Genomic DNA, 25,313 nt, shown 5'->3' with positions numbered 1-25,313 from the left:
AGCTCGATACATACAGTCATGGGGTGAGCCCTGCAAGGTTAAGGGGTGCCCTTGAAACCAGAATTCAGTGTCTGTTCCTTCCTTGGCTTTATTACTTAATAGCTGTATAACGCTGGGAAAATTACTTAACTCTCTTTGAATTTCTGTTTTTCTCATCAGTAAAACAGGGGTAAGAATAGTACTTGTTCATAGATTTTGTGTGTATTAAACAAGGTGTCCTAGTCGGCTCTCGGACACAGACTCAGATGGACATTTTTATGTGGAGGGTCACTGGAGAGGGCTCTCGGAAACAACTCTTGTAAGGGAGCGAGGCAAGCAGGATTAGGTAGAAGGTGACATTGAACTGCAATGCAGTTGTGATGTAGGTCCCAGCTGATCCCGTGGGGAACTGTGGCGATGGGATGCTGTTCAGAGTTGTCCCGAATTGTGGGCGGGGGCTGGGCCTTTCTACACTATACCCACCAGCCATGAGATGTGGGCCACCTCTGCAGAGGGCCATGACCTCAGGGAATGCATCTCCCTTTCGCTGAGGGTAGCTGTGTGCCAGTCTATGGTGCTGGCAGAAGGGGGAGGAGTGCCTGAGCCCTGGGGGTATCTCCGTGGTGCACCCTGCACCCACTACCTCAGATAATGCACATACGGACCTTAGCAATGAGTCTAACACATTTGTAAGTGTTCAGTGAGCACAGGCATACCTCGTTTTATCATGCTTTGCTTTAGCATGCTTCGCAGATATTGCGCTTTTTACAAGCTCAAGGTTTGTGGCTACCCTGCATCAGGCAAGTCTTTCGGCATTATTTTTCCAACATCGTCTGCTCACTTTGTGTCTCTGTGTCACATTTTAGTAATTTCAGACTTTTTCGTTATCATTATACTCGTTATGGTGATCTGTGATTTTTAATGTCACTATTGTAGTATTAACTATTACCATGATTATTCCAGCTCTAGCAGTGCCACTCAGTAACTGGGCCACTTTCAGGAAGTTCTTAACATCCCTTGGATGGCTTTCTTGTATTTAAAATGGAAGATTCACAGTTCTGCTCTGCCTGCTTCCCTGAGTAGTTCTGAGCCCATGTGAAGATAATGTATGTGAAATTGCTGAGTGGAATTTTATAAAAATGTAAAGTATGACTACGAGCCTTTTCTGAAAAGACTATATGGCCATGGCTTGGATTCCTTGAAGGGAAAGATGGTGATAAATGTAAAAGTGCTTGTCCGTGAAATGTGGCATTTTGATTTTTCTTTCTTCTCTCCATAGGGAATTAGAATAATGGAGATGCTGTTAAAGGAACAGTGTGGTGCCCCCTTAGCTGAATAAAGAATCATCAGTGAGTACCAAAAGCAAAATCAGAATTATTTACTCAAGCCATGTCTTCATGCTTATAAGCCTGAGTATTATACATCAGCCTCCCTGGGCTATTCATGTTGTACGTTTCCCCGTTATATGCGTGGGATACTGCCTCACAGGTTTTTGTTATCCGTTCTGTACCTTTATTTACTTGGTTCTTTGATTTTCAAAGCAGTTTTGTACTACGTTCTGGGTTACAACTGCACTCAAATTGTTTAAACTGTTTAACACAATCCACCATGATTAGCACCCTCAAGGTGGCATAGGTTTGTAGAGACTGCAGTTCAGAATTAACTGAAGCTTAATTTTATTGTCCTGAGAACAGTGAAAGGAGGGGTTTAAAATTGTATTTGGAGCAGCTTTAAACTGCTTCAACTGTTTAAAAGAAAACAAGACAGGGGCATGTTGATTGGCCAGTGAAATACAGACATTTTACGAGTCATGAATACTCCTCCCGATCTGGGGGCAGGGGTGCTCCCTGAAATGCTATTGAGAAGGATTCCAAGGCCTTGAGAATAACTCTCCAGCTCTGGGTAAGAGTGCTATGATTGATTAGCGATGTCTGCCACGGGCGCAGGATAAAGATTATAGCACTTGTGCTGTAGCACATGGCACTTTTAGGGCAAGTGATGTAGGGTTAACAGATAAGCAGGGGGATTTTGGAATTACTTCCTTTTTTTATTTCTTAAGTTTTTATTGTCTGCCTCAAGGACAATGGTCTTCATGGTGGAAAGGGCAGAACAAAATTATCTGAGAGACTCAAAGCCTAAAATAAATTTGTATAGTGGATTTGTGTCTTACAAGATTGATTGGACTTTGATTTTTAACGTCTGAGAGAAGGTAAAACCTTTGAGTAGAGCACACATTGTTGTGGGTAGTTCAGAATTACCTCAGATTTCCTTATGTTGGCTTAAAACTAGAGTATACATGGTTTTGTATAAGCAACTTGGTCTCTAATTTTGATATACAATAAAGTTTGAGAACAGTCAACCAAAGAGGAAGCACAAGGAATATTTGTGTACGAGGACCTCAGCATTCAAAGCATGCTGGCCAGGCCTGTGAATGAGAATTCGAGAATTATAAAGGTTTCTGCTTGTTTGCGGGTTTGACTCCATTCTGATTAATATCAAGCCTCTGTATACATAACACATACTAATACATTTATTTATTATTGGAACGGCTAAGCAAGATAATTTCATTTAGCACAAGCCCAGAACATGGCAGGTGCTCAAAAAATGTTGGCATGGAATCTAAATGTGGCGTGCTCCATCTCTGTATGTGGAAAAGCTGGGGAGAAGAACTTGCCCATATCCCCCTGTTTTTCCAGGCTGGCCTCCTGTGGGGCTCACCAAGCACCACTAGTACTTGTGCACTTGAGCACAGAGCCCATCTTGTCCTGCAGGGTGGGGTCTACAGTCAGCTCCAAGTTAAAAGAGAGGGCGAGGAAACCCCACTTACAAGTGTACATTGGTTTTCAGACTTTAAATTAGTGATTTGGAAACTTTAGTGAGTATCAGAATCATCTGGAGAATTTGGTAAACACAGCTTGGTGAGTCCCACTCTCAGAATTTCTGATTCATTAGGTCTGCAGGGAGGGGAGCCTGAGAATTTGTGCTTCTAGCCAGTTCCCAGGTGATGTTGGTGAGGCTGATCCATGGAACACACTTTGAGAACGATTGCTTTAAATAAGTTCTCATCTCTGAGTTCGAGACAGATGAAACGCAAGCCCTGCGAAAGCTAATAGCTGGGGTTTTGAAAGTGTTGTCACGTATTCCATCGACTTTAGATTAATCAGAGGAGGAATGAGTTTCTTTGTGGGGCCTTTCCCTGATTTTAGCATCTCTGCTTCTGCTTGTTTGCCCTTTTTTCTTTTTTTCTTCCCCCTGTTTGAATGTTGACAGGCTCCACAGTGGAGCAAAGATGACTGAAAAGAAAAGAGTTGAGATTCAACAACAACTCGTATTTGAAATTATCAGCTTGTGTTTGTGATTTAAAGTGTTGCTAATGGGAAAGAGGAAACTAAACAAGTATTACCTCCTGTCTTAAATGACCCATGGTTTTGTTTTTTTGTTTTGCTTTTACTGTGATGGAGAGCTAAGTCATGAACTCAGGGCTTTGTATTTCCTTTTTTTTAAATTTTAATTTATTGTATTTTATTTATTTTTGGCTGTGTTGGGTCTTCGTTGCTGTGCATGGGCCTTCTCTAGTTGAGGCAAGTGGGCTCTACTTTGGTTGCAGTGCCGGGCTTCTCATTGCCATTGCTGTCGCTTCTCTTGTTGTGGAGCACGGGCTCTAGGTGCACAGACTTCCATAGTTGAGGCACATAGGCTCAGTAGTTGTGGCACATGGGCTTATTTGCTCCACGGCATGTGGGATCTTCCCGGACCAGGTATCGAACCTGTGTCCCCTGCATTGGCAAGCGGATTCTTAACCACTGTGCCACCCTGTATTGTTTCTAAAAAGCAACCAATTCCTCCTCGCTGAAGTGAAATAGTTGAGGTCTGGATAACTATTAGTTTAGTGCAAGACAGGTGCATTTAATGCAACAGAGTTCCCGAAGGATTTACATAGTCGGAACTGTCATAATTTATGACCAGTTTTCTCAGGAGCAAATATGAAGTAAGAGGTGTATACTCTTACCACTTGGATCTATAATTACTGCAAATTAGGGGCTATTGCTGAGACTTTAAGCTTTTTTCAAAATCAGCTTCATTTAGGTATCATCTGTGCACAGTTAAAATGACTAATTTCAATGTAGGATTTGGTAAGTTTTGACACATATGTACAGTTATGTAAGCATCACGAAAAACATGATATGGAGCATTTTGAGGCATTGCTGTTGCTGCAGTGCTGTTGCCAGCTTATTACTTTTAGCTCATTTTCTTGACTGACTTTACAAAGTTTGGCAAGTTTGAAATACACCTGTTTTAATGGAACTTTTTATTTTCTCAAAATTATATCTACTGGAAGTGGGAGAATGTTTGTAGATGGGGGAACTACCTTTTATGAGCAGTAAAATGCTACGTTAAAAGAAAAGGCTGGGGGGGGGGATTAGCTCCATAGCTGTAGAGCAGAGGTCAGCCAACTGTAACCTGGGAGCCAAATCTAGCCTGTGGCCTCCATTTGTAAATAAAGTTTTATTAGAAAACACCTATGTTCCTGGCTATGTTCCAGCTACAACAGAAAAGTGAAGAACTGTGACAGAGATCTTACAGCCTACAAAGCCTAAAATATTTACTGTCTGCTCCTTTAAGAAAAAGTTGTCTCTCCCTGGGATTAGAGTTTGCCTAAATTAGCATCAGGTGGCCTCATGGTGGTGGTTTGGCCTTTTTTTAATGTAGCATTTGATCACATCTTACCTCTATTCCAAAGTTAATAGTGCAAGAGTTTATTTTTTCTGCATTAGCGCCAACATAACCACTTGGATGGTATTATTTTAAGGCATAAAAAAGCATTAAAATAATCACAACAAGGAAGTTAAGATACCAGCAATAGTGATCATTAAAATTGCTTCATAAAGTTCCAATGCATGTGCATGAATGGGGTAGGAATATAGGCATTTTGTTTAGCAGATAAGATAGCACTGGGATGTGGCAATAGCGTAGGTGCCGTATACAGTGTACTCAAATTTTGAGCTTTGGAATTTTGCAGTTCTTAATGTTTTAAAAAAAATCTTAATGTTTTAAAAAAACGGGCCTGCACACGTGTGCCTAAGGAGACATTATTTAATATTTTTATATTCTACCACATTTCAAATTTGCATACTTTAAAGTCACATAGAACGTGACCACATTGTGTAGGGCACCTCACACTAAAGATGCTCCCTAGATCTCTCTGGCCTGTATATCTGAGTGGGCGTTTGATAGTTAAAAAGCTTAGAAAGTGATTTTGTCCTGAGCCAAAATGGAGGTGCATAAATCTCACTAGTCAGTGGGCTTGGGGTGTTGCTGCTGACACATCCATCTGATAGGTTTTTGAGTTCCTGTCATTTTTGAAGAAAACAAGTAGCTCTGACATCTGTTTGTTCTTGCTGCTGGCAGTTGGGAGACCGGGCTTGGTGAGGTTCGAAAACACAGTAGAGTTCTTTCACATCGGAATGAGTAAGACCTTAATTTTAGCTAGATCTTAACTCCCCTTTGAACCAGCTCCTCTGGGCAGTTGGTAGTTTATTAATAAAATGAGGTGCTTGCTTCGTTTGAAGATCATTAGGAGGCGGAGATGCAATTTCTTCAAGAATTATCCGTAGTGATAGAGTTCAAGTGACTCTTAAGAGTTGCTTCAGAAAAGAGGGCAAATAAGTATTGATTGTTGAGACATGTTTATTAGGTGATAAAGCCTGTTTGCTTTCTCTTGCAGGGAAGCTGTGTTGTGTCTACTTTTGCTCGAGAATCTTTTCTCGGACACAACACATCCAAAGACACAGTTTTCGAAATACAGGTATAAGAATGCGGTGTTGGCAGCTTACAGAAGAGGAAACCTTTCTGCCGGGATATGACATGATGCACTCCCCCTGGGAGCCGACCTCAGATAGCGGCTCTCGTGGCGCTGAGACCTTCTGGCTGATTCTTATGGCATAATCTCTACGGTTTTACAAATAAAGGAAAAATCCCATAGAAGGTGATGTCTGCCTTTCTTCAGGATGTCCTGCTGAGTGCCTGGTGGCGGTGTTGGGGCAGCCAAGGATGGGCCAGAGGCATGGAAAATGCTGCTCTTGCCTGTTTGTTCTCTCCGTCATTGCTCATAGGATTCATGAGAGGATTCTGGGGCGAATAAAGGACTTAAACCTGATACCTGATTCTTAGGTGGCCTGGAACAGACAGGAATATACTATACCTGTGTTGAAGTTAAGCCATATTCACAGTAATGTTGAAGATTCTCAGAAATCAGGAACATTTGATTTCTCCCCATCAGTACTACATACCTGCCATCAGCTAGCTTTTATAATATAACACATGAACTGTGATTGGTCCTTAAAAGCACCTGGGGAGTGGGGAGACCGGCTCCTTCTAACTCATTCTGGGCTGTGGAGCAGATTATGTGATCTCTCTGTTTTTTATTGGGCAAATGGGGATAATTGGGCACAGGTCTTTCTACTTGTGATGATTAAACAAGGTTGTTTGGTATGAAAAGCACAGGTTTGGGAGTCAGAAGGACTCCGGTTTGCGTCTGAGCAGGGCCACGCAGCAGCTCGGTGATTACGTATGTAATTTAAAATCTTCCTTAAAGATCTTTCCTAGATTCCTTTTTTAGGTTTATAAAATGGGATTATAGAGTTAACCTTATGAGGCTGTTGAAACAATTGGAGATCATGTGATAAAGTGCCTAGCATGCTACGTGGTACACAGAAGTAAACAGAAGCTATTATTAGTACTTGAAACCATTTTGGAAATATACTTTTCTAATGTAAGGTAATGTAGTAGTATTGTTTGAAAATTAGGTGACGGGAGTTTGCATTCCCCATGATCCGAAGCCAAAATGTAAATGCACGCTACCTAAAAGAAAGCTTGAAGAGGGGCAATAATTTGGAATTCATTGTCTTAAGTTAAAACAAGTTGGGCCATTACTGGAAAGTCCTGGGGAAATTATTGTTTTTAATATTTGAAAAATTTTCCATTTAGTGAATGATGAATTTCAAAGCAATTGTTTTCTTAAATTTATTTTTATCTTTTTTTAAACTTTAATACAAGCCTGCCACTGTGAGCTCCTCTTATTGCATTTGAGCTGTTTGTGCTGCCTGAGTTTTGTGTCTTAGGATAATTTCCCTTCATTTCCTTAGTGTTTCATTCTTCGGTTGTGTTGGAGGGAAAATGAATGGTAGAAAGCAGAACACACTTTGACCTTTTTCCAGTTAGTAAATGGCAGTTGGTAGGCTTTAGGAATAAGAGCGCATTTACACAAATAAAAGGTGACGTGAATTATCACAGAGGTGAGAGGCGAGAAATCTGTACTTGGAGGTTGACGTTAGAATAAACGTAATTCTGGGAGTTCCCTGGTGGCCTGATGGTTAGGACTCCAAGCTTTTCACTGCCAGGGTCTGGGTCCAATCCCTGGTTGGGGAACTGAGATCCGGCAAGTCTCCTGGCACAGCCAAAAAAAAAAAGAAAGAATGAATGTAACCCTTCATACTCAACAACTTGCATTCTGTGAAAGCAGTTCTCAACCTTGACTGTCCATTAGAACCACCTGGGAGCTTTCTGCACTCCTGCTGCCTACCTTATTACATCTGGGACTAATAAGTCAGAATCTCTGGGGGTGGAACCCAGTCAGCAGTGTTTTTTAAAGCTCCCTAGGTGATTCCAATGGCCAGCGAACACTACAGTTCTGGGTGATTTGCAGATATTATCTGATTCCTTTCTTCACATCTCCAAGGTAGGAAAGTATCTTTGGAGTAAGAATTATTGTTAGAGTGAAGCACAGAGAGGCTGATTTTTTGCCTTAATTCCTTGAAGCTGATGTGGCCAGTGCAAATGCCTGCAGGGGTCTGGCAGGTGATGTGATGTGTGCAGCAGGCTGGCGGCCAGCGGGGAGACCCCAGGAGTACCGTGGCTGTGGTGAAAGGTGGGAAGCTGCTGCCCGGCTCCAGCACAGTGTTGCCAAGTGGCTGGTTTTTCTAGTTCTTCCAATTTCCAATTTTCCAGGAAAAGATAGTATTAAAAAAAAGAAAGAAATCACCCGATTTTTATGTGTTGGCAACGAATTCAGGATTGTTTAAAACATTGTGCCTGCCAAACAAAACATGTTTGCCAGTAGTTTCCAGCCTTTGCTTCAAGAGTGTTAAGGACCAGCTTAAACATCTCAGCCAACTTTTAAGAGATTTGCGTTTCCCTATTCTGGTTGTAAGCTGCTTTCTGCCTCTCCTCCAAGACTGCTTTTACATGTATTTTCCTCCCCATTCCCAAGCAGTCCTCTGAACTTGCATCAGACACTTATCCTCAGTTTCCACCCCCCACCCCCGCGGGCATCCATTACTTCAGGTTTCACATATATGGCTTAGAAATCGTATGCTCCTTTTAAAATTAGTTAGGGCTTGTTAAACTTTATTTTTATTATGTGTCAGAATCTTCTTCCTGTGATAAAACATTTAGAAGTCCACATGTAATTTGATTATCTATAAAATGTCAAAACCGGGAGTATAGCCTTACTGGGTGCGTTAGGAACAAGGGTGGGAAGGGTTAGTTCAGAGATCTGACCAGTCTCCTCCTGACTGGGTTGCTGAACCTACACACGGAAGGTGCAGATGTATTACAGTGATTCCCAGGCTTCTACTTGTACCAGAAATCCTTGGGTAGGTGGGCTCAACTGCAGGTTCCCAGGGCCTCCCCCAGAGATTCTGATTCATGGAATTTCATTTGGGACTCGGGGATCTGCATTTTAAAACGAGTTCACCAGGAGTCTTGGTTGTGCTGTTTCGCAGACCAGATTTTGAGAAACAGTGATTTAGGGGAGGTGTTTGTGGCCTCTGTGTCTTCTATCATTGAAGAAGGGTTTATAGTCAGTTGGGCCTACTGATCAATACAGCTGATCACTCAGGACATAATATAAAGTTCTCATGCACAGAGAAGCTGACTGAGGCTGTCCCTACATGGTTGAGGTGCTTTTTACCATGAACGGGCTTTTATGGTTTCAATCGTGGGAATAAAAAGGTGCTATATTCTTTTGATATAAATGGCTTTGTGTATTTTATAAGCAGTACCTGCGTAGTAATATCCCATTTATCAGACATCGTGGGTGCATGGTATAGCTGACTCAAGGTTATTCTTTTAAGTGTCACATCTTTTTTGCTCTATTTCTGCCATTTACACGGAGCTCTTTTTTTTTTTCACATCTTCATTGGAGCATAAATGCTTTACAATGTTGTGTTAGTTTCTGCTGTACAACAAAGTGAATCAGCTATACGTATATATATAGCCCCATATTGCCTCCCTCTTGAGCCTCCTCCTAATTTAGTATACATTTCCCTGCTTTTGCAAACAGAATCTACTGAAGATAATGAAATCATTTCAGAGTCATCATTTATGTTTTGAATTCTTTCAGGTCCTATTTAGGTTTGTTAAAGCCCCTCCACTGAATGGCTCTGCTCTTTGAGTTTTGCCATGGTTTTCATAGTTTCTTCTTTTCCGTCACTGTTCCCTGTCGTGTCTCTCTTCCTTCACTCTGCCTGTCTCTAGGAACTTTGCTCTCCTTTACTATATGGAGTTGGGAATTGCTGTAATTGCATACTGTATGTCAAGTAACAGTAAACAGGAGCTGAGTCAGTCTTTGGGAGGCTTTTTTCAGCAGTGAAATGGATGAACGTTGCTGCATTGACTTGGTGACATTATTTTAGTGGCTCTGCTACTTCCTCTAACTTCCTCATCCTCGACTGCAGTTGTCTGATCTGTGACCTCAAGATAACCGAGATACTGCTACAAATGATTTACTTAGATCTGTAAGCTGTTGTCTCCCCAGCTGTGTTAGTGTTTTTATATGTCCAGTTTTATAATGTGAAACGTAAGTAGATTACAAGTGAACATTTCTGTGCCAAGTTTCTGTGCAGGATAAAGTGTTTTTGATGCAGTGTTACTGTGATCTAGAGCTATAAATCAGTTGTATACCTGTGAAATTCAATCCTGCCGTCCTTCTGAAATAAAGGTGTCACAACTAATATTTATGTGTGAATTTTAATTTCTTGAGGGTATCACATCGCCTGGCAGAGCTTGTGTTTATCATTTGTAGTAGTGATTCTAGTCCTTTCAGCAGCCCCAGATAAGAGTGTTATACCAGCCAGATGATGTTAGCTCCCCACTTCCCCCAAGTTGAGCCGTTAACGTTTCTCCCAGAATTAAGCAGAAGCTGCTGTTACTGGGTGACAGAATGGGCCATGTGCTAATGGAGCAAAGGACCAGGATATGCGGAGCAAGAAGAAATGAAGCACAAACAGTGGTGTGAAGTCATGGGGTCCCAAAGGGGGAGGGAGAGACAGGGCAACTGCTTGTTGACCTGCTTGTGAGGCTCAGCTATACCTTCTGTACTTGGTTTCCGTGAGATTTGCCTTTATCCTTTTATTTGTCCGCCTTTTACTTGAATGTATGCGAGTGGATTTCTGTGCCTGGTTTCCAGAGTGCCTTGTCCAAGCCCTGTTGATGCCTTTCTTTTGTTAGAGCCTGAGGGCCTGTAGGGGTAGAGTCCTTGGTTCATCCAGCACTTACTGAGTACCTGCTGCATGCAAGAGAAAGGCAGGATTTGTCTTCTCTTTTGACTTGATCCAGTGGGTTTCCAGGAGGCTTGCACCTTCATTGTACTGACAGAGGGCAGTAATGGGCACCAATTGATGGTAAGATCAGACACATTTACCTCTTGGGTAAATCACACCATGATTGCTTAAAGGATGCAGAAAATAGCACAGGAGGCATAGCATAATGGAGAGCTTAGCACAAAATGTATAGCTTGATGGCCCCAGAGCCTCACCAGCAGATTGCACGGTTGTGTAATCATGTCTGAATTAGTGGGGGGCACCTCATCCCTTTTTGGAAGATAACGGGTTCTCTCCAGCCTCAGCCTTATATACGGAAAGGTGGAGCTGCCCTGCATGAGACCGCCTTCTCATCTGAGCCACACACAGTGCACAATGACTGCAGGGTGCAGGATTTTCTGGCATAAAAGTCTTTTACTTTCAGACTGTTCTATTACAGCCTGATCTGAGGACGTCCCAGAATTCAGGGCTGCAGTATCAGTGTCTTGTTTCCCTGATGTCTGGGTGGTCATGCTAACTAGTTCTGGCTAATCCTGCAGACGCCAGAACCTTAACATGAGCCTTGGAGAGACTGAGGCAGATAGAGGGGTAGAGTCCTAAGAATGACAAACCCAGTGTGGTGAGGACTCGGAATAAAAATTAACTTACAGAAACAATTGACAGAAATTTAAAATGCAGTATTTAATTTTTAACATGCAGTATTTCTTACATTCCTCGACTGCCAATAGGAACCCCCTGAGGAGCTTCAAAAATACTGATGCTTGGATCCCACCCCCTGAGATTCTAGGCTGCAGCCTCTGCATCAGGAATGCATCAAGCTCCCCAGGTGATCCTGATGCCATGGCCAGCAATTCTGTCAACTTCAGAAGTAACGTTTGTTCTCCCAAAAGGGGTTATCCTTAAGCTAGCTGGCAGGAGTTTACAGTATGAGAACTCTTTTTTTCTAATGTTTTGCCTCTAGTCCTTAAGAAAAATATAATTCACTGTCTAAGAAAAAGGTGCGCCACTGTCTCTTAAATGCTAATAGAAGAAAAGAGAGCCTAAAAATATTTCACCATGCTCAGCCTGCTTTGTTATGATCAAAAGTTTGGGTTGTATTTGGTGGAACAGAATCCCGTGCAGAAAAAGGATTCCATAATAACTCAAGACCCTTACTTGTCTGAAAGGGTTAAACTGAGTAAGTGTACTTCCAGACCTTAAGATGTAGTGCTCTGAGCTATGGACAGCCATGCTGTGCAGGAGGTAACGGAGAGAAAATAGCAGCCCCCATCCTGCTAAATTCAACTTCATGGAGCTCTTCTGCGGCATTCTCAGAGAAGGTTAGAGCCATTTTGTGCCTGCCATCTGTTAGGCTGCTGGTGGAATCATTACTTCTTTGTGTAGGTGCCAGGATGAGCATTTAGATCCGATGACAAAGGAAAATGCTAACTGTTCAGTTGTATGTTTTTGTTTTCCTATTTTGAGTTTAGGTGTCTTCTTAAATTCAGAAGTCCTTAAATTGTTCAAACTTTGAAATCATCCCATTGCCAGTTTCTTTAGAAGTTTAAGGGAAATTATTTTCTGGGCTGAAGCTCCTCTGTTATTTGTGTTTGTTTAAGGATGTAGTCGTTAGTGTAGTCAAAACCAAAGTCATTCTTGTCAGTCAGTCCAAAAAAAATTCCCCTGGTCCTCAGGACAAGAGGTTTACAAAAGTAGCCAGAAATATTTTAATGAATGAATTACCCCCACGTAACATTATTGTAAATGGGAACAGAATTTGGGGCAAGGAGGGGGAGAAATGTACAAGGTCATACCTGTCACTCATTAGGGTGACTACCAGGAAACCTTTACTGTCTGAAAGTTTCTTTCCCAAGTGACATTTCAGAGTTGGGGGATATAGCGTGGAAGTTTAGAGCCTTAATTCATGTCTTAAAAAAAATATTTCTGAACATATCCATAGGTACAGCGGAAAAAAGTTCAGTACAGTTCTTCTGGTATCTTGATGATTGGATTTAGAGCCTTTGGAAAACTTGGAGTCACATCTGAGGCACTAGATGGCTACGATTTTTAATTACAGTTTTAAATTGGATTAAACTATGCCTCAGAATACAATTAGAATGATTGTATGGGAAGTAGTATGGGAAGTAGTCTTTTTGTCTGTGTGAAGTTAGAGCTAGCATTATAACTTATTTCCTTAGGTGTTAATCGTTCTGTCAAGTGGTATGAGTCCATTTCCTCCTGGAAAAATAAATGCTAACAATGTTTTTGGGCCTTATCAAAGGCAGAGATTTTGCAGAGAAGAATTGGGGAATAGCAAAGTGCTAGCCGGACATTTATTTCCCTCGATCTGCCTCTGAAACCTCTTCCTGGGGTATCACCTGCCATAATCAAAGCAGGGTATGTAGTTGTAGCGGGCATGTATGGCTGTCTATGTGAGGGAGGTGTGAAGCCACAAGATAGACGGGCAAAATGTTCCTCTTAGAACATTTTTCTCAAAGATTTGTGGGGAAAACGTTTTTATTAAAACAAATGTATAACTTCATAGAGGGTAAGATTGGAATGGATTCTTAATTTTTATTTATTTATTTATTTTTTGTGCGGTATGCAGGCCTCTCACTGCTGTGGGTTCTCCCGTTGCGGAGCACAGGCTCCGGATGCGCAGGCTCAGCGGCCGTGGCTCACGGGCCCAGCCGCTCCGCGGCATGTGGGATCCTCCCGGACCAGGGCACGAACCCGTGTCCCCTGCATCGGCAGGCGGACTCTCAACCACTGCGCCACCAGGGAAGCCCAGGATTCTTAATTTTTAAAAAAGGAGACGTAGAAGACATTTTGCTTGGGACACTGCTTAGAAAGCTGCATTGTACGCAGCAGATGTTATATTAGGTTGAATATAATGGAAATACCAAAGGATGATAATTACTTATGCTCAGCCTGATAGAAGCACTTGCAATTAGTACATCCTCAAACACTGCAGGGCCTTGTTCTGCTGGGGAGAGGTCCCTCTTTGGAAAAGTTGGAGAAACCCTGATGTAGGCCACCTCCAATCCCTGGAACTCCCAGAATTCCCATGCCCCTCGGAGTTGGTCTTCCCTCCCAGCAGCATGGCCTTTGTCTGCCAGTGTCTTGTAATATAAAATGGGTAAACCTTGCCTTCAGGGGCATCACAGATTATTTTGAAGGCTGAGTTAATGTCTCTTAGTTGTTGAGAAGGAAGAACATAAGTAGGAAGAGCAATTATTGAATATTAAAATTGAAATTATTTTTCACTAATTTTTTGGGGGGCCGTTGTATTTCCACTTTTGTTCAGAGAAAACATTAGTCAGGAAAATTTTATTTGTCAATATAATGTTTTTTCACATACAGTTTTCTCCTAAACAGAGGCAGTTCAGATGCACCTATAAACCACAGCTTTCTCTAACCAGGCTGTCTGCAGTGTTTAACCCAGGGTGCTAGATAAAATCAATGGGAAGGGGGGTGATTAGTCTTGATGAGGTAAAATAACAAACGCAGGGAAAAATTAATGAAGCAGTGTTTTGATTCTTGTAATTATAGTGGTGTGACTGGCTCTGCTATAGTGAAGCTCTTATCATTTCCAATAAGAAACCTCTTTTCTGGTTTACAGATATATTTTAACTGTCATGTAGATGGAAATTGTATGGCAGCTGATAGCAGGAATTTTTGTTTAAAAACACATATTTCTATTGAGAATGCCAACTTTGGTATTACCCCAGCTTCTTTGTTGAAATAGCACATCCTGGTCAGATCTGAATTTCCCTTCACAAAAGTGATGTTTGACAATAAATGTGGCATTAGATTAAAATACAAGAAATCTGAGCATGTGATTGGATTCAAGCATAGCCCCAAGGTTTAAACTAGAATCCTAGTTATGCTCTGTGCTAGCTGTGTACATAAACTCTCTGGGCTTCGTTTTCCTCATATGGGGTGGAGTAATAATAGGGACGATTTTATAGGGTTGTTGAAAGGATTAAATGAGTTCCAGACATGTAAAAACAGTTGGAATGGAACAGTGCCTGGCACGTAGTAAACACTCAGCAATCTCTGGAAGAGACTGTGGCGTTAATTCTTTAAACATTTGGTAGAATTCGCCAGTGAAAGTATTCAGGCCTCAGATTTTTGTTTTAGGGAGATTTTTAATTACAAATGTGGTCTGTGTAATAGTTGTAGAGCTATTTGAATGTTCTGTTTCATACTGGGTGAGTTGAGGTAGTTTGTGTTTTTCGAGTAATTGCTGTATATTATATAAATTGTCAAATTTATGTGTGTAGAGTTGTTCATAGTATTTTCGTATTATCTTTTTGATGTCTGCCTGGTCTTTAATGATAAGCTCTATTTGTCACTTTTATCAGTCTTTTCAAAGAACCAGCTCTTTCTTTCATTGATTTTTCTCTGTTGCTTTTCTGGTGTATTTTATGGACTTCTGCTCTTTAGTATTTCTGTCTCCTGCTTGCTTTGGGTTTATTTTTCTCTTCTTTTATAGGTATTGAGGTGGGAGCTTTAGAGTATTCTTTTGAGACTTTCCCACTTTTCTAATGTGTACATTGAGTGCTATAAATTTCCCTCCTAGCACTGCTTTAACTGTGTTCTACAAATTTTGATACGGTGTATTTTCATTTTCATTCAGTTCAATGTATTTTTAAAAAATATCTCTCAAGACTTTCTTTTTGACCCATGGATTATTTAGAAGTGTGTTGTTTAGTCATCCAATTGGGGATTTTCTAGATGTCTTTTTTTTTTTTTAACATCTTTATTGGAGTATAATCGCTTTACAATGGTGTGTTAATTTCTGCTTTACAACAAAGTGAATCAGCTATACACATACATATATCCCCATTATCTCCTCCCTCTTGTGTCTCCCTCCCACCTTCCCTATCCCACCCCTCTAGGTGGTCACAGAGTGAGGTAAGTCAAAAATAGATGTCTTTTTTGCAATTCATTTTAATCTGCTTACACTGTGATTGGAGAACACACCCTCTATGATTTCAGCTCTTTAAATCTGCTGGGGTTTGTTTTCTGGCCCAGGATGTATAAACTACCTTGGTATATGTTTCATGGGCACTTGAAAAGAATGGATATTCTGCTATTGTTGGGGAAAGTGTTTTGCAAATGTTGATTAGCTCCTCTTGGTTAATGGTGTTGTTGAGTTCTTCTGTATTCTATCTGATGTTCTGTCTAGTTGTACTATCACTTATTGAGAGAAGGGTACTGAGATCTCAAACTGCAGTTGTGGATTTGTCTGTTCCTTCTTTTATGTCTATAGATTTTTGCTTTACATATTTTGTAGCTCTGTTGTTTGGTACGTAACACGTTTAGGGTTGCTATGTCTTCTTTTTGGATTAACCTTTTTATCATTTTATAATGTTGCTCTCTGTCATTGATAATTTTCTTTGCCCTGAAGTTTCCTTTAGCTAGAGTACCTTTAATAGGAGTGCCTATATTTCTTTTTATTAACATTACATTTTAAGTGCATTTCTTATAAATAGCATACAGTTGAGTCATGTTTTTTAATCTGCTTTGCCAATCTCTGACTTTTAATTGGTGATTTAGATAATTTACATTTAATGTAATTATTGATTTATTAGGGCTTAAGTCTTCCTTTTCAAAAAAAAAAACTTTGTTCTTTTAGAGTGGCGGCCTTCCTTGGGGTTATTCAGACACATTTTAGAAATCGTGTTTGGTTTATCAATACAGTGCTCTTGAGTGAATCTCTTTGTATAGCCTTTTCTTCTAGTGATTGCTAGGCTGCCCCTTTCCTGGTCCTCTGCCTAGAGAGAGAAGGCTTTTATTGTTTTTGTTTGTTGTTTTTGTTTTTGTCTGTGCCTCTTGGCATTTCCAGGTTGCTGGCTTCTCTAGCACTCAGTCTGAAACATGAGTGTCACGGAGAGAATTCAGAAAACTCATTGCAGTGTTGTCATTTGGGTTTCAAGTTTCCTGGTTGGTTTTCATTCTTTACTTCATTTTTTCATAGCATTCTTTTTTTGTATGTCATGTTCAGGGTTTTTTTTTTTTTTTTTTTTTTTTGGGGTATAGTTGCTTTACAATGTTGTATTAATTTCTGCTGTACAATGATGTGAATCAGCTATATGTATACATATATCCCCTCCCCTTTGGACCTCCATCCCCACCCCCATCCCACCCATGTAGGTCACCACAGAGCACCGAGCTGAGCTCCCTGTGCTATACAGCAGGTTCCCGCTAGCTCTCTGTTTTACACATGGTAGTGTATATATGTCAATTCCAATCTCCCAATTCATCCCCCTCCCCTGTGTCCACACATCCGTTCTTTGCCTCTGTGTCTCTATTCCTGCCCTGCAAATAGGTTCATCTGTACCATTTTTCTAGATTCCACATATATGCATTAATATGCAATATTTGTTTTTCTCTTTCTGACTTACTTCACTCTGTATGACAGACTCTAGGTCGATCCACGTCTCTACGAATGACCCAATTTTGTTCCTTATTATGGCTGAGTAATACTCCATTGTATATGTGTACCACATCTTCTTTATCCATTCCTCTGTAGTTGGACATTTAGGTTGCTTCCATGTCCTGGTGAATTATTAGAGAAATGCAGATCAAAACTACAATGAGGTATCACCTCATACCAGTCAGAATGGCCATCATCAAAAAATCTAGAAACAATAAATGCTGGAGAGGGTGTGGAGAAAAGGGAACCCTCTTGCACTGTTGGTGGGACTATAAATTGATACAACCACTAGGGAGAACAGTATGGAGGTTCCTTAAAAAACTAAAAAAAGAACTACCATATGACCCAGCAATCCCACTACTGGGCATATACCCTGAGAAAACCATAATTCAAAGACACATGCACCCCAGTGTTCATTGTTCAGGGGTTTAAGTTTACTACTACTGACTTTTTATGAGTCCAAAGTCATTGGGCTCCTTTCTCTACTTCAATCCTACCTGTCTTTCAAGTCTTAGCTGAAGTGTCATTTCTGTGAAACTCCCTTTGAGTCTACGCCCTAGGCTGGGGCTCCATTTCTCTTTCCCATAGCACTCTGCACTTCTCGTTCTAATGACTTTGTTCAGTGTCTGTCTCCTCCATTTGACAGCTCTGAGGGCAGGGATTTGGTCCCATCCTGAATAAATGAGTGACATCATTTGTAAAACGAGGGAGTTGAAATAGATGAACTTGGAGATCCTTCATCTCTCCCTTCTTTTCCTTTTTTCTCCCCATTTTCTCTCTTTCTCTCTCTCCTTTTCTCCCACCTCCCCCTTCCAAATAATTTCCAAAATAGAATCATACCTGAAATCTTCTCCTTCTGTGCCTTGCCAACATTAGGTTTTATCATGGAAAACAAAATCAAAATTTTGGGTATGTTAGATGAATAATGACATCTTACTGTGGTTCTATTTTGCACTTATTTGAATACCAGGAAAGTTTATTCATCCTGTCAGCAAATATTGAACATCTACTATGTTCCAAACTCTGTGGAAGAAGGCCCTAGAGGTAGAACAATTCACAAAACAAAGGTCTTGCTCTCATGGAGCTTACAGTTGAGGTTTTCTCATATTATTATTGATCATTTACATATCTTCTGTGAATTACATCTCCACATTAGCTGCTTATCCACCTGCCACCCTCTCTTTTTTTAGTGTTCATTTAACAAATATTTTGCTCAGGAGTATGGGAGTTGTAACGTTAAGACAGTCCATTTCACAATTCACTTAGCATCTATTCTGCCTCACCAGTACATACATTCAAACAAAAATGTTTTTCTCAAAAAACAGGTCTGAGCAGCCCACTTGTCACTATATTGTACACTCGATAAAAACTTTATTTTGAAAAAAAGGCCAAAGTGGTTGTGATTTTTGGCATTTTATTTTTATAACAAATGTGTGGCCTCACTGTGTAGCAGCAGTTAAATACCATACGTTGAAAGAGGGAATTGAGCAGTTGGATTTAATGGAACCATTTTAACAAGGACCAGTTGCAGTGTTAGGTTGTAATTGCAAAGGAACCTGCCTGGACTTTAATTTGTCATCTTGTTTTATTTAAAAATGATACTCAATTTGCATTTTCCAGACGCCAGAGGCAGTAATGAAAGGTCCTGGGTGACAAGTCTGTAACATCAGCAGGGTTTTATCTTTTAAATTTATTTTATTTTTAACATCTTTATTGGAGTATAATTCCTTTACATTGTTGTGTTAGTAGCTACTGTATAACAAGGTGAATCAGCTATACGTATACATATATCCCCATATTCCCTCCCTCTTGCATCTCCCTCCCACCCTCCCTGTCCCACCCCTCTAGGTGATCACAAAGCACCGAGCTGATCTCCCTGTGCTATGCAGCTGCTTCCCACTAGCTATCTGTTTTACATTTGGTAGTGTATATATGTCCATGCCACCCTCTCACTTCGTCCCAGCTTACCCTTCCCCCTCCCCGTGTCCTCAAGTCCATTCTGTACATCTACGTCTTTATTCCTGTCCTGCCCCTAGGTTCTTCAGAACAATTTTGTGTGTGTGTTTTTTTTTTTTTAGATTCCATATATATGTGTTAGCATACGGTATTTGTTTTTCTCTTTCTGACTTACTTCACTCTGTATGACAGACTCTAGGTCCATCCACCTCACTACAAATAACTCAATTTCGTTTCTTTTTATGGCTGAGTAATATTCCATTGTATACATGTGCCACATCTTCTTTATCCATTCATCTGTCGATGGACACTTAGGTTTATTCCATGTCCTGGCTATTGTAAATAGTGCTGCAATGAACAATGTGGTACCTGACTCTCTTCGAATTATGGTTTTCTCAGGGTATATGCCCAGTAGTGGGATTGCTGGGTCATATGGTAGTTGTATTTTTAGTTTTTTAAGGAACCTCCGTACTGTTCTCCATAGTGGCTGTATCAATTTACATTCCCACCAACAGTGCAAGAGGGTTCCCTTTTCTCCACACCCTCTCTAGCATTTATCGTTTGTAGGTTTTTTCATGATGCCCATTCTGACTGGTGTGAGGTGATACCTCATTGTAGTATTGATCTGCCTTTTTCTAGTGATTAGTGATGTTGAGCATCCTTTCATGTGTTTGTTGGCAATTTGTACATCTTCTTTGGAGAAATGTCTATTTAGGTCTTCTGCCCATTTTTGGATTGGGTTGTTTGTTTTTTTTTGATATTGAGCTGCATGAGCTGCTTGTATATTTTGGAGATTAATCCTTTGTCAGTTGCTTCATTTGCAAATATTTTCTCCCATTCTGAGGGTTGTCTTTTGGTCTTGTTTATGGTTTCCTTTGCTGTGCAAAAGCCTTTAAGTTTCATTAGGTCCCATTTCTTTATTTTTATTTCCATTTCTCTAGGAGGTGGGTCAAAAAGGCTCTTGCTGTGATTTATGTCCTAGAGTGTTCTGCCTATGTTTTCCTCTAAGAGTTTTATAGTGTCTGGCCTTATATTTAGGTCTTTAATCCATTTTGGGTTTATTTTTGTGTATGGTATTAGGGAGTATTCTAATTTCATTGTTTTACATGTAGCTGTCCAGTTTTCCCAGCACCACTTATTGAAGAGGCTGTCTTTTCTCCACTATATATTCTTGCCTCCTTTATCAAATATAAGGTGTCCATATGTGTGTGGGTTTATCTCTGAGTTTTCTATCCTGTTCCATTGATCTATATTTCTGTTTTTGTGCCAGTACCATACTGTTGTTATTACTGTAGCTTTGTAAATAGTCTGAAGTCAGGGAGCCTGATTCCTCCAGCTCCTTTTTTCCTTTTCAAGATTGCTTTGGCTATCTTTGTCTTTTGTGTTTCCATGCAAATTGTGAAATGTTTTGTTCTAGTTCTGTGAAAATGCCATTGGTAGTTTGATAGGGCTTGCATTGAATCTGTAGATTGCTTTGGGTATCTACTACATGAATTTTTACTTTTATCTATTATTTTCTTCTTTGTGCTTTATTTTGGTTAACTTTACTGTTCTTTTAAAAAACAATTTTTGAGAGTAAACGTCAGAATATCATGGAGGGCCTCCGTATGTCTGGGTTCCCTCTAAAAAGATATATTTTTAGTTTGCAATAAGCATATAAATCAATTTTTTTCTTCTGATTACTGCTTGAATGTATTCCATAAATTCTAATATGTAGTAGTTTCATTATCATATTTTAGAAATTTTGAAATTTGGAGCTGTATTTCCTCTTTCACTTAATATTTATTTAAGAGAAAAATTTATTGCTTATTTTATTGCATTATAATTAGGGAGTGGGTTTGTAATATTTCTTCTCCATTGGACTTACTGATGCTTTCTTTGTGACCTAAGAGTTGAGTGGTCAATTTTGTAAATGTTCTGTGCTGCTTGAGAGGAAAATATATATTTCATTATCAGGGTTTAATGTTTGCTATGTTTCCATAAGATCTATTTTATTGAGAATGTTGTTTAGGTGTTCTATAGCCCTGTTAACTTTTTGTCTACTTCACCTGTGTTATAATGAAAGTAGTTTGCTGAAGTCTATTATCAGGGTATTTTTGTGTACTTCTACTTGCTTCTCTTGTAGTTTCAGCTCTATGAAGATGATTGCTCAGTTATTTGGTGCATAGACACTTCTGAATATTATAGCTCTATTTTGAATTGCAGCTTTTAGCATTAGTAGTGCCCTTGCTGTCACATTAATATTTTTTTGTTTTGGGCTTGCATCCTACTTTGACTGATATCAGGATTGCAAACACTGCTTTCGTATTGATTTCATTTGCCTGTTGTGCCTGTATCCATCCTTATATGTTTAGCCTTTCAGAATCACTTTTTTTTTTCAGGTGTGGCTTTTGTATACCAAAGGTTCGATATTTCTTTATGAGTCATTTTGGAAATATTTTTCTCTTAAAAAATGAGTTAAGCTAACTCACATTTATTAATATACTTGTTATGTTGGGTCTCTGTCATGTTATTTTAATTATAATTACTATCTCATCTTATTAAATTTTCTCTGTTTCTCTACGTGACGTGTTTGCTTTGGTCTTTAATAACAAAACATTTTTTTAAAAATTAGGATTAGGTATCTGTTGATAAGCTCTGTACTTATACCTTTTTAAATGCCCTTCTCTACTGTTTTCTTAGTTAACCTTTATTATCTGGTGTGTCAGTTTCTAATGTATCCTTTGACTCCTCCCTTTTATCTGTACAACAGATGTTCTCAAAGTGTGGTCTACTGGAGGCCCCTGAAACCCTTTCAGAGGGTTTGTGATGTCAAAACTGTTTTCATAATAATACTAAGACTTTACTTTGCTTTTCCACTCTCACTCTGTCATGAATGCAAATGAACATTTTCCAGGGGCTACATGATATGTGATGATATTATCCCTTTGATAGCTAATGAAATGTGTGAAACACATATGAAAATTCAGGTATCTTCTATTAAGCCAGACCTTAAAGGGATTTGCAAAAATGTGAAATGATGCCACTCTTCTAACTATATTTTTTGGGAAAAGTATTGTTTTTCATAAAAATGTTGCTTATGTTTTTGTGTAATAGGCTTATTATTGTTATTTGTAAGTAAATAAATAGCTTCTCAGTTTTAATTTGTAATATGGGATATATTGATACCGATAATTCAATAAATAAAAACTTTATGAGATTTTCAAATTTTACAAGTGCAAGGATTTGGGAGGTCAAATCCCACATTTGTGCAACATCATTGAAATTATTCTCCTTTCATTTTCCCTCTCCGTTCTCTTCTACTTTTTATTTATATCATATTTACTTTGTCAAATATATTTATTTGCATTTTCTCATATGAGGTGTTCCTATACACATGATTGTGTTTTTAAGATATTTATTCTGTTCCATTGGTCTATTTTTCTGCTATTATGGCTTTATTGTGTGTCTTTATATATGGTGGCCAGCTTTTTAATTTTCTGTTTTATAGTTGATTTAGATATGCATTGACCTTTCTTCTTCCATGTAAATTTTAGAGTAAATATGATGACTTTCTCAAAGGTGTTCAAGTTGAAATTTTATTGGGAATTTATAGATTAGTTATGGGAAAATTTACATTTTAAAAATTATTATAATTTCCATTTATTCCGCTCATCTTTGTCCTTTATTGGATTTTAAAATTATTTTCTAGAGAGGTATTGAGATTTGTTGCTTAGCTGAATTCCTAAATATTTAATATGTTTGTTGCTTATTATATTTTCTATTGGCTATTGCTGATGTTGAGAAATACTGTTGATTTTTGTAGGTCAATCATATATCAACAACATGGCTAAGCTCTCTGGTTTTTTTCTAGTAGTTTGTCTTTAGATTATGTTGGTTTTTCTAAGTAGCCAGCCATATATAATCTGTAAGTAATGCTTCCACTACTCACTGTTGCATTTTGAGCATTTTATTTTGTACTTGGGTGAGATAAAAGTAAGAAAATATAGCAGTGTCAGGTTTGTTCTTTGTTGTACATGAGCTTCAATTATTCTTACCTGTACTGTCCAGTGTGATTATTTGAGAGTTGGGGCAGCACCTGTAGGGGTGTGTGTGTGTGTGTGTGTGTATGTGTGTATGTGTGTGTATGTGTATGTAGTATTATGTTAAGATTCATTATGAGTCCAAAAAAGTCATTCTTTGTAACATGGAGAAGAAAATATTCAACCTCTGAAGACCACATATACTGAGGAGGAGAAACATTTCTCTGAAATCCTCTCATTTATATGATACCTGCTGATCTTTTTTTATTATTAATTTTATTGGAGTATAGTTGATTTACAGTGTTGTGTTAGTGTCAGGTATACAGCCTAGTGATTCGATTATATATATACATATATTCATTCTTTTTCAGGTTCTTTTCCCATATATTACTACAGAATATTGAGTAGAGTTCCCTGTGCTGTACAGTAGGTCCTTGTTTGTTATCTGTTTTATATATAGTAGTGTGTGTATGTTAATCTTCAGCTCCTAATTTATCCCTCCCCCACCACATTTGCCCTTTCGTAACCATAGGTTTGTTTTCAAAATCTGAGTCTGTTTCTGTTTTGAAAATAAGTTCATTTATATCACTTTTTAAAAATTAGATTCCACATATGAGTGATATCATACGATATTTGTCTTTCTCTGGCTTACTTCACCTAGTATGATAATCTCCACGTCCATCCATGTTGCTGCAAATGGCTTTATTTCATTCTTTTTTAATGGCTGGTTAATATTCCATTGTATATATGTACCACATCTTCTTTATCCATTCCTCTGTCGATGGACATTTAGGTTGCTTCCATGTCTTGACTATTGTAAATAGTGCTGCAATGAACATTGGGGTGCATGTATCTTTTTGAATTATGTTTTTTTCTAGATATATGCCCAGGAGTTGGATTGCTGGATCATATGTTAGTTCTGTTTTTAGTTTTTTAGATATCTGTTGATCTTAATACCTTGGTGAGTTGACTAACAAAAATCAAACATTGTCTATTTTACTTACTTGATTTGAATTAAAAAATTTTTGTTATTTTTATTGTACAATCTATTATTTTAAACTAAATAAGTAATAAATTAAAACATTTTCATTGTAAATTATTCAAATTGTATTCAAATGATGTAGAACGAGACAGAATAAAAACCCCTCCTTTTATCTTATTTCATATGTCCACCTGCCCTTCCTTCTATCACTATCAGCAGTTTTTGGGTGCATCTTTCATCCTGTTTCTTTATATTTAAATACATGTGCTTATCTATTACACAACTTTTTTCTTCAGCTACTTTTTAAATATATTCTTTATTGAAACCCAATTCACATGCCATAAATTCCACTGTTTTAAAGTGTACAATGTAGTGGTTTTCAGTATTTTCACAAAGTTACATAACCATTGTCACTATTTCCAGATCATTTTTATCACCCCAAAAGAAGCCCCATAGCGGTTAATAGTCACTTGCCATCTCTCTCTTCCTCTAGCCTCGCACAACCACTAATATATTTTCAGTCATTGGATTTGTGTAGTTTGGATACTTCACATAAGTGGAATCAAACAATATGCGATCTTCTTCTACTTAGCTCCATATGACTTTTTAAAATAAGTACTAATGGGATCAATACTTTTAAAATAAGTATTAATGGGATCATATAAGTTGCACATACAGTAAACATATCATTCTGATTCTTTTTTCTCTTAGTATTTCTTCCATATCATCTTATATATTTCCGCGTAATTATTTTTAGTGGCAGTATAGTATACACGGACCTGATGCATCCTAGTTTATTCGTGTTCCATTATTGATGGATATATGGGTTGTAGCCGGTCAATATTATCAACAATCTCATACTGAAATTTGTTTTTGATACATGTAATGTGCATGTGCAAGAGCTTTGTCTACCAGGGGAATCTACAAAATAATAATAGTACCCACCTTAAAAATTTATTGTGCAGATAAAGCAAGATAATACCAGTACTTTGAACAATGCCTGGCAAATAGCAAACTCTCGATAAATGGTAGCTGTTATTAATATTACAGAAATATTCAGATCTTCAGTAGCATAGCAAATGTTTACGATACAGTAGTGAGTTTAAAAAGCAACCCAGTAAAATAGTATATATTCTTCGGTTGCAATTTTGTGATAACTACATCTGCTTATGAATAAAAACTCAAAGGAAATATTTATATGTGGAAAGAATTGCTTTGCTATGATGATGGTATTGTGGGCTGCCTTTTTATGTTTTCAGAATGTCTTTCAAAATGTTATGTCACTATAAAATGATAAGAAATGTGGAGAGAGAAGAAGAAATCTTGACTTGCCCTTGAGTGAGAAAGAG

The 25,313-nt window shown here is 38.7% G+C and overlaps 1 protein-coding gene across 9 annotated transcripts in view; it reads left to right on the top strand.

The window, feature by feature from the left end:
• PRELID2 (PRELI domain containing 2) overlaps positions 1-25,313 on the top strand; it is a 705,022-nt gene that overhangs the window by 75,390 nt on the left and 604,319 nt on the right. For 4 of the 9 annotated variants that reach the window (XR_010942163.1, XR_010942162.1, XR_010942157.1 and 1 more), the window contains 2 exons: positions 1,259-1,328; positions 5,705-9,992. Coding sequence is in view for 1 of the 9 variants with exons in the window: in XM_067732139.1 (XP_067588240.1) it covers positions 1,259-1,318 (60 nt within the window). In the remaining 8 variants the exon portion in view is untranslated. Of the gene's footprint in view, positions 1-1,258; positions 1,329-5,704; positions 9,993-25,313 lie in introns of those variants that run through there. The other 5 variants (XR_010942158.1, XR_010942160.1, XR_010942159.1 and 2 more) reach the window with 2 other exon arrangements.

Source organism: Pseudorca crassidens, chromosome 3, assembly GCF_039906515.1.
Source record: "Pseudorca crassidens isolate mPseCra1 chromosome 3, mPseCra1.hap1, whole genome shotgun sequence".
In the NCBI taxonomy this organism is placed as follows: domain Eukaryota; kingdom Metazoa; phylum Chordata; class Mammalia; order Artiodactyla; family Delphinidae; genus Pseudorca; species Pseudorca crassidens.
The sequence above is the reverse complement of the archived record's forward strand: the minus strand, read 5'-3'. Positions and strand labels throughout refer to the sequence as shown.